Genomic DNA, 9,094 nt, shown 5'->3' on the forward strand with positions numbered 1-9,094 from the left:
GGTGGTAGATGAACCATCCATGGAGACATCCCAGGCCAGGCTGGACAGGGCTCTGAGCAACCTGAGCTGGTGAAGATGTCCCTGCTCATGGCAGGGGTGGCACTGGATGAGTTTGGAAGTTCCCTTCAACCCAAACTGCTCTATGATTCTATCTTGAGCATGTAAAGAGGTTTGCATGCTCATGTCCACTTGCTTGCTGGTGTGAGACTCCACCTCCCACTGAGCTGGAGCTCTACGATGGGTGGGAAAAAGCCTTATGGAGGCTCCTGGAGCACAAGATCCATCCTCACAGCACAGGCTTCATCCTTGGGCAGTACTGCAGGTGGACACATGGCTCCTGAACCCTCCCCAGGCCCACACCAAGAGCCACTCGCTCTCTGTGTCAGTGGTCCCAGTATAAAAAGACATATAAGTACTTGTGTTGAGTCCCTGGAGCATTCAGTCTGTCCTGGGCAGCACAAAGTAGATGGTCAATATTTCTGGAAGCCAGCTGAGGTTTCTCACACAACATCATCATGTGGGAAGTGCTGAGGAGACTTTTGTGTAGTTCCAGGAAAGCACCTTCTGCTCTTGGTAAAAACAACTGTATTATGTATTAAACAACAACAAAAGTAGTGGAAAACACTCACACAACTGGGTCATTTTGACTGGAAACAGCTGAAAGTGTTGCAAAATCTGTTCTGTGTTCAAGCGGCAGTGGTTTCCACCCCCCCCAAAAAATATATTTTAAAGGCTGACAAGGTGGGATTTTTACATCTCAAGTGATGCCATCACATTTTTCCAGCTGGAGATGCTTTTTCAAGGCACATGGTGCCCACACCACAGGGTGATGGACTCTCCATGGTTGTGTCCCCGCAGGTCACGAATGCGCCGGGAGATGCTGGTGGAGGGGACACAGGACAACGACACAGACCCTGAGCAGAGCAGCGGGGTGGCTGTCCCCGGACGCCGAGCCCCCCACAGCCCCGATTCGGATGCCGAGGACCATAAACCCACCTTGGGGAAGGGCGAGCATCCCTGCACCGCCGCCACCGCCTCGGTGAAGGTGAAGGAGGAACAGGGGGAGGCGGGCGGCTGGAGCCGCCGGCGGGACTCGCACAGCCCCATCGGGGGGACCGGACCTCCCCAGGAGGAGCGGGGAACAGCCCCCCACGCCGCAGCCCCCAGCGCTGGCAGCCTCCCACGGCGGGGGGGACGTGCCGGTGCTGCCACCACTGGGGGACCTCCACCACCGCCACCGCACCCTGACAGCTCCCAGTCCTCAGCGGGGTCATCCCGTTGCAGCTTGGAGGTGTCCCCGACATCACCCTCAGCAGCCTCCTCGCCTGGCCTCGCCGGCTCAGCCTCACCAGGACCGTCCTCTGCCGGGCCAGTGTCACCGGCGCTGCCACCGGCTGCCGGCCCCCGGCTCAGCACCAGCGTCCAACGGCGTCACGAGAAGATGGCAAACCTCAACAACATCATCCATCGCCTGGAGCGGGCCGCCAACCGCGAGGAGGCCCTCGAGTGGGAGTTCTGAGCCCCCCCAAATATATATATACACACCTACATATACATATATATATTTTGTTAAATGCAGCACGCACCGAGAGGCAACAGGTGGCCAGCGTGACAAAGGGGAGCATCCATGGAAAGGGGGTATGAAGCTACCCCCAGCTTTGTTTTAAATGTGAAAAACTGGGAACAATTTTAGAAAAGAAAAAAAAATATTTATAGACCTCTTTTAGATATTTTAATAAAAGGATACTTTGGAATTTATTAACAGCTTAAGCTGCTTTGATATTAAAGATAGCTATAAAATCAAGATGATGTAGCAGTTGTGTCATTAAATGTACACTGACGTCTTGTAGTTTGCCACTGGATGAGATTAAAAGAAAACCAAAACAAACAAAACCCACAGAAAGGACTTATTGAGCAAAGCCATCAAGAAGCACTGAGACTGACCCAATTTAATAAACTTTTGCCAAGCGGTTTCCACCTCTGTCTGTAAGACATCGCATCGCTTCTGCCCCAGCCAGAGACTGCGTCATAGTCCCTGAAGACTCTAAAGTGAAAAACTTGATGCCATCGAGTATGTATTTAGTTCTGGTGGTTTATGTTTTTTGAAACCTTTGTAACACAGAATGTCCCGTGCGGTTTGTATATGTTGTAGAAATGTCTGCAATAGCCTTCTGGAATGAGATGTAGCATGGTCCGAAAGCTGTCCCTCACGCTTCCTCCAGCCGGCAACTGGTGGCAGCCCCGGTACGGCACAGTGTGGCTCCTACCAGTTCCAGAGGAAGAGAAAAAATAATGCAAAAGCAAAGGAAGTGACCTGGTTCTGCCATTGCGGGAGCGAGATGGGATGAGGTACGTGGGTGTTACGGTTGGGGACGGCTCTGGTTTGCTTGGGGATGGACATCCACGAGATCCTGGTTCCCCATGCTCAGCCATCACCCATTTGGGAAAGAAAAAGAGATGGAGCCTCCAAGCTTTGCTCCTGGGGCAGTGGCGCTTGGGGACGAGCAGCCAAAAATCGTGAGCCCCCTGCTTGGGGCTGCTCTCAGCCTCACAGCCAGCTCTGCGGATGAAGCACTTTGTTTTTAGGCAGAACAGCTGGGCAGGAGGAGCATCCCTTCACTGCAGCTGTGTCCCCAGTGAAGCCGGGATGAAGCCCCGAGGTGACACACCGGGCTTCTGTCCAAACTGGGCAAACTCAGGCCTGAATTGGGCAAAGCACCATCAGGCTTTGGCTTGCCAGGGCCAAGCCCATGCAAAGGTGCAGGAGCTCGGCGGTGGCTCCATCCCTGTCCCCACTGTCACCAGCCACCCCCTGCTAACAAAATGCCTTTAACCACTGTGGGGTGGACGGTGCTGGGCTGCTCTGTCCCCTGCCCACACAGCATCAGCCATCACCCACCACAACCGTCACCGGGAGGGTCCCCTGTCAGGCCTCCAGTCTATGCATTGACTGATTTTTCCACTGTCTACATTTTTATCAGAATAGAAGGTATTTTTATATTCGGGTGATAGTTGATGAGCGATGCTAAAAGCAGCTCTGTGAAGGCACAGCTCTTCTTGCCCACCTGCCCAGCCCCAGCTTGCCCGTGGCCACTTTTTTCTCTATCTCTGTGCTGCAGAAGGTCAAGGTGTGACCATTGACTTGCTCTTCTCCGTCGTGTGCTAGCGGGAGCTTTAGTGGAACGGGATTCGAGGAAGCACTTAGAATAGTCTGGAAGATGGCAATCCTGTTGTATTAAAGCTAGCGGGACATACCGGTCACGTTTTTGTTAGGCTCATGTACTGTACTTCAGAAGTTTCTATGAGATCGATGAACTTTGTTTAACCATTTTGGAAGGAACCAGTTCTGTAAAAGAGCCACTAAATACAGAAGTTGGATACGACTTTGGCCTTGGGGTGTGTTTTGTCTGGAGGTGCCTGGGTTGATCTTGGCACCTTTCAAAGTCACAGCCTTGCTTTGGGTTTATGGCAAAAGCTCTCACTGCCATTAACATCTTATGGGACAAAAAGAGGGTGTTAAATGAGGTTAGTCCAGGTCAGGGTGCAATCCTGCTCCATGGAAGTCCTGTGCTCAGGCTTGGTGCAGGTTTGCTCTTGCCCCTGGGGTGGCTCAGCATCCTCTGGCGCGAGGTTCAGCTCAGCATCACCCTGTGGCACTGCACCCCAGCACAGCTCTTGGGCAGCACCAACCATCACCAGGAGAGCTCCCAGCTTCCCACACAAGGCAGGGGTGTTTTTGATGAATTAATAAATCCATATGTTGCGTATCTGTTTAAGTTTGTTTGTCGGCTAACATGTTGGGAAGGATTTATTTTTAATGAATATGTGAATGTCTGGAGAAGCTGGGCTGGCTTCCATGGAAAGTGGAGTCATCTTTTGCAGCCAACCAACAGGGCCGGGTTCACCATCTGGATGCGGTGGGTCTAACTTCACCCTAGCTACCCTCAGCGGCACTGCTCCAAGCACCAAAACATGTCCCGGGGTGCCATGCCCAGCCAGGAGCAGGGCTCTGCACTCTTCAGCAGGTGAGTGACCCTGGCTAGCTTCATGCCTCAGCTTCCCCGAGAGGCATCTCCCCCTGAACCCACTGTAAGACCCCATATTAGCAAGACACTGGAGATGTTCATACAGTTGGGATGTTGGGCAGGGCCATAGGGTCATGTTGGCCACTTAGGTGAGAGCAGGCTCCCCGGTCCCTGTGGAGCAGACACCAGCCCTGGTGAGGAGACAGATATTTTGTCCCTATCTAAGACCCTGTGGCAGAGGACTGGGGACATCCCACCAAGGGTGCAGGGTCACTGACCAGGAGCACCCAAACCTGGGTGACACCACATGGTGCTGCCTGTATCCCAGGGTTTGGAGGGATGGGTGTAACACCCCACCAAGCCTGTAATGCTACAGCAACTCACAGTAGGAGACCTGGTGTTGCTTCCGCTGGTGAAACGGTGGGAGGGCTCGGCTTCCAGTCCGTCTCCCAGCTCTTTCTCAGGGTGGCTTTTCCAATGCCCAAACCCCCATGCTGGTCAGAACCACAGAATCACAGAATGTTGGGGATTGGAAGGGACCTCGAAAGCTCATCCAGTGCAATCCCCCTGCCGGAGCAGGAACACCCAGATGAGGTTACACAGGAAGGTGTCCAGGTGGGTTGGAATGTCTGCAGAGAAGGAGACTCCACAACCTCCCTGCAGCCTGTTCCAGTGTTCTGTCACCCTCACCGTGAAGAGTTTCTTCTCAAATTTAAATGGAACCTCCTGTGTTCCAGTTTATCCATTGCCCCTTGTCTTATCATTGGTTGTCACAGAGAAGAGCCTGGATCCATCCTCCTGACACTCTCACTGTCACCTGTGCCCAGTTGTTTCAGTGATTATGGAGGGCAGGACCATGCTGTGCCTGCTGTGGGACCACCCTGGCACTGCATGTCCCAGTGTCCCCAGAGTGGCACCTTCCTGCACCATCCCATCCCTGCAGGTAGATGCGGGGCTCCAGGGCACTGCAAGACCTTGACACTGGCCATGTCCCACTCAGGTGACACAGTGCCTGCCCAGCCCCACAGATGTGGTGGTGCAGGAGGGGGATTAAAATGGAGGATTAATTCCCACCTGGGCCCTCCTCCCCAGGGACTTGAAGGCACAAAGGAGAACTGGGGCTGGAGGGCATTTCTGAAACAACTATTACTGTAGAAAAATCTTGTGCCTGTCCCAAGTGGTCAAAGGGAGACAGAGCCACCCGGCCCAAATCTGGGGCACCCCCAACCGCTCCCCCCAAACCCAGGGTGGGTGACCCCAGCTCTGGGCTAGCAGCCCATTGGGGAAATAAAGAGAAACACCAGCACAAGATACCAGCTTCACTCTGTTTTGGCACATGAATCACTCGACACCCTCTGCTGCTGACACATAGGTTCTTTTCACCACCGTGAGCAATGCTTCCCCTTAGTGAGCTGGCTGGGGGGTGATACCCTGCCCCATAATATCTACCTAGCAAGGTGGTACCTGCAGCCACCATGGTCCCCTCAGGGTCTGTCCCCACCGTGCACTCACTGGCCGGGCTGCAAGCAGCAAAATGCCTGGGGCTGGACGTCACCAGCTCCCCGGGTGGCTGTGGCCTGCGGTGCTGCTGCCATGAAGGAAGGGCTGCGCTCGCTGATATTGTCATTTTCAAACCACATCCTGCTGGAGCAGAGGGATCTGGCGGAGCTCGGCTGACCTCAGCCACGCACTTGTCACGGACAGGGAGGGGAAGGCAGTAACAGGCTCCCCGGCTGCAAAACACCCAAACAGGGGCTCAGACAAGAGAGATCCCCTCAAAATCCTCCTCCAAAAGCTTTGTCGGTCCATGACCCTGCTGAAGGAGCATCAAGAGGCCCATCAGCCCCAGTGCAGTGGTTGATTCCCAGGAGGCATCAGCCAGTGAGTGTTTTGTAGCTTGTTTGTGCTGGGTGGAGCACCCTGCATCCACCCCTGGAGGGGAGCACCCGCTGCCTGGTGCAAGATGCCATCAGTGTCAGGCTAGCATTTCACCATCACGGAGCAGCACTGGTGTCCCTTGGCAGTACCATCAACAGGTGTCCATCACCACCACGGACAGGGCTGCACATCCCGGGGTGAGGAGGGGACCGAGGCAGCACCAAGGACAATCTCCTCTCCACCATAGGTCCTGATGGGACAGGCTGGCGCGGTCCCTGGAGCTCAGCTACCCCTCAGAGCTGGGGATCACGCCTCTGCAGCCAGCCCTGCCGCAGCTGGGCCACCTCCCGGCCATACCGCTCGTGGAGCTGGCAGAAGGTGGATGTGCTCTCGGCTACGGCCGCCCCGGTGATGTTCACCTCGCTGCTCGATGTCCGCCTGCGCGGTGGCAGCGGTGGTGGCCGCGGGTTCCCCTCGCTGTCATATCTGCTGCAGCCGGAGGTGTCGGGTGGCCGGTCCACTTCTGACACATTGTTCCAAACCGCACAGCCGTTCTCCTTCGGCAGGACAGTGGGCAGAGCTGGCAGCCGCTCCAGGGACCGCTCCAACCCCGAGGGTTTTGGCTTCCAGGAGCTGAGCGACCCCTGGCAGCCCCCGCAGCCACCAGCCGGTCCCCAGCGCATCTCCTCCAGCTGCTTCTCCAGCTCCCGCACCACCAGGCGCATGTAGTCGAAGCTGGCCCGTGAGAGTGACTTCACCCACGACTCCATGGCAGCCTGGCTCTCGGCCGCCAGCACGTAGGTGCGAGACTTGGCCCCACCAAAGCGAATGGCAAAGGTGAATTCCTCAGCCGAATCGCAGAGCTCCACGGTGCAACCCTCCAGCACGATGACACCCACTGGTTCCCGGCTCTCCCGCTCCTCAAAGTAGAAGAGCATGTTGCCCTTCAGCACAAACCAGCGGCGATGATACGCCGTGTGCCGCTCGCCACGCTTGTAGAGGAAGCCGGCATTGTCAGCCGGGGAGTCGCAGGTGGCATAAAACGCCAGGCTCCGCTCATTCAGCTTCATGGCTCCGTGCCCTGTGGGGACAGAGGGTGCTCAGCCACCCGCCAGCACATGGAGGACTGGTGCGTCTTAATTGCATGTTAATAAGCCAGTGGCTTTTTGTTCCCGGAGGCACCAGCCCCGGCACCCAGGAAATGGAACGGGTGAATAAACAACCCTGTGACTGCAGCCGGGATAACACAGTTCCCAGCCAAGGTGCTGTGTCTGGTGGGTGCTGGGTGGGTTGAGGCTCATCGGGGCTCCCTGGGGAGGGGGTTTCCCCCCAGATGAACATTTTCCCATGGGGAAGCCGCAGACAGGGCTCGTCTTGATGCCCCACATCACGCAGTGCAGGTGACCTTGCTGCCGGCACTGAGCTGGCCCTGCATCGCGGCGCTCCTCCCCAAGGCACGCAGGGAGGGTTTACGGCCGGCGCCGCTGATCCGGCTGCCACTCCGGAAAGCCATGGCCACAAACCCTGTCACCAAAGCAAGGACACTTGTCCCCTTCTCCCTTAACCACCACCAGCTTTGCCGTGCCAGGCTTTCCACCTACCTGGACTCTGCCTCTAGCTCCACTCTCTGGTGGTCACCAGCATCAGTGACACCTGGGTGCCCGTGGCGGCCGTGGGAGCACTGGATCCGGGGTGGGCCAGTGTCAGTGGGCTGTGGGGGCCAGCACCCTGCTGTCTCCACTCTGGCACCGAAACGCCTGCGTGTTTCAGGCGTCACCCCAGCCTGCAGAGCAGAAAGCAGCCAAGCACTAGGATTATTGTTATTATTTTCCTATTAAGCCCCATCGCAGGGTTCAGGGAGATGAGGTGGGGACTCTTGGGGCACCCAGCACCGGGGGCAGCGGAAGCCCCTTTGACCCCAGCACCTCGGGGACCCTTATGAGGTTCCTCCGAAGTCTCGGGGACATTTGGGAGTGGAGGAATCGCCCTCCCGCGGCCCCGGGAGGCCCCGCTCCGCTGCGGCTCCGTTCCCCTCCGCATCCCTTGGCCCCGCTCCCGGTTCCCGCCCCGCTCCCGGCCCCGTTCCCGATCCCGCACGGCCACCTTTGTCCTCGGCTCCCCGCTCCCGGCTCGGCTGGGCCCGGCCCCGGCGGGCGGAGCGCTTGTCCCGCTCGGCTCCACCTCCGTCGCCAGCGCCCATCACCGCGGCTCCGGGGCGGCCCCGGCGGGCGGGGCGGGGCGGGGGGTGGCCTTCACCCGGCTGAGAAACGGCCCCGGAGCTCGACCCCCCCGGTGCCGGGAGGTCCTGGCTTGGCCCAAAGCCTCGGAGGGTCGAAGCTCCAGGCAGTGTCGGGGAGCACGGACCGAGGGCATGCGGGGTGAGGGGTGAGGAACGGAAAAGACCTTGACTGCTCAGTAACAACAAAAACATCCCTGTGTTATCAACACTGTTTCCAGCACAAATCCAAAACAAAGCTCCATGGTAGCTACTGTGAAAGAAATTAACTCTATCCCAGCCAAAACAAGCACATTCTCCACCTGTTATTCTGTCCTGCTCAGGTCCCACAGACCCAATACATCCCCACTAACCACCACCTCCTTTCCCATCCTTTGATACAATGCAGCCATAATTCTCTTAATCTATGGACCACCCCGTAAAATGTCTCTAAAATGTCCACAAAATGTCCACTGAATTCATTTGGTGGACTTGGCAGTGTTAGGATTGCAGTTGGACTTTATGATCTTAAAGGTCTTTTCCAACCTAAATGATTCTACTATTCCATGTACATATATCTACATGTAGATGCACAGACCAGCTATTCTTTATTGACAGATCTCTGTAAACAGCAAGCGTCTATGCATGGATGCATGGGTGGGAAACCTGGGACCTTAGTGCTGGAAGTGCTTGTACAACATTTAATTTTTGAGCTGGGTTTTTTAAGTCAGAGAGTGGGTGACCAGGAACATCTGGCAGGGAACGGGCAGAGGTTGCTGGATGGGATGAATTATATGAGCCGAGTGGGGAGGACTGGAGATGAAGGTGGCAGGGCAGAGGCTGGTCCTGCATGGGTGGGAGATGCTGCAAGGGACCAGGCTGCAAGTTCTGGATGCTCTCCTTAGCTTTCAGCCATGTCCTTGGGAGAAGCTGGGCCAAAGTGGCCAGGGAGAAGGATCTCTGCTTTAGGTCAGAG

At 56.3% G+C, this 9,094-nt stretch overlaps 2 protein-coding genes across 10 annotated transcripts in view; one reads left to right on the top strand and one right to left on the bottom strand.

The window, feature by feature from the left end:
- Nucleotides 1-1,804, top strand: part of CUX2 (cut like homeobox 2) — a 63,526-nt gene extending 61,722 nt beyond the window's left edge. For all 9 annotated transcript variants that reach the window (XM_065033464.1, XM_065033466.1, XM_065033465.1 and 6 more), the window contains one exon: nt 859-1,804. In XM_065033464.1, the coding sequence (XP_064889536.1) occupies nt 859-1,519 (661 nt within the window). In that variant the 3' untranslated portion in view covers nt 1,520-1,804. The remainder of the gene's footprint in view (nt 1-858) is intronic.
- On the bottom strand, nt 1,722-8,144 carry PHETA1 (PH domain containing endocytic trafficking adaptor 1). The gene is made up of 3 exons (XM_065033530.1): nt 8,007-8,144; nt 7,505-7,686; nt 1,722-6,984 (listed from the first exon to the last, which is right to left on the bottom strand). Exon 3 carries the CDS (start codon nt 6,971-6,973, stop codon nt 6,197-6,199), a length of 777 nt encoding a protein of 258 aa, XP_064889602.1. The 5' UTR covers nt 6,974-6,984; nt 7,505-7,686; nt 8,007-8,144; the 3' UTR covers nt 1,722-6,196.
- Between the last annotated feature and the right edge of the window lie 950 nt (nt 8,145-9,094).

The sequence above is a fragment of the Columba livia genome, chromosome 17 (genome assembly GCF_036013475.1).
Source record: "Columba livia isolate bColLiv1 breed racing homer chromosome 17, bColLiv1.pat.W.v2, whole genome shotgun sequence".
Lineage (NCBI taxonomy): Eukaryota > Metazoa > Chordata > Aves > Columbiformes > Columbidae > Columba > Columba livia.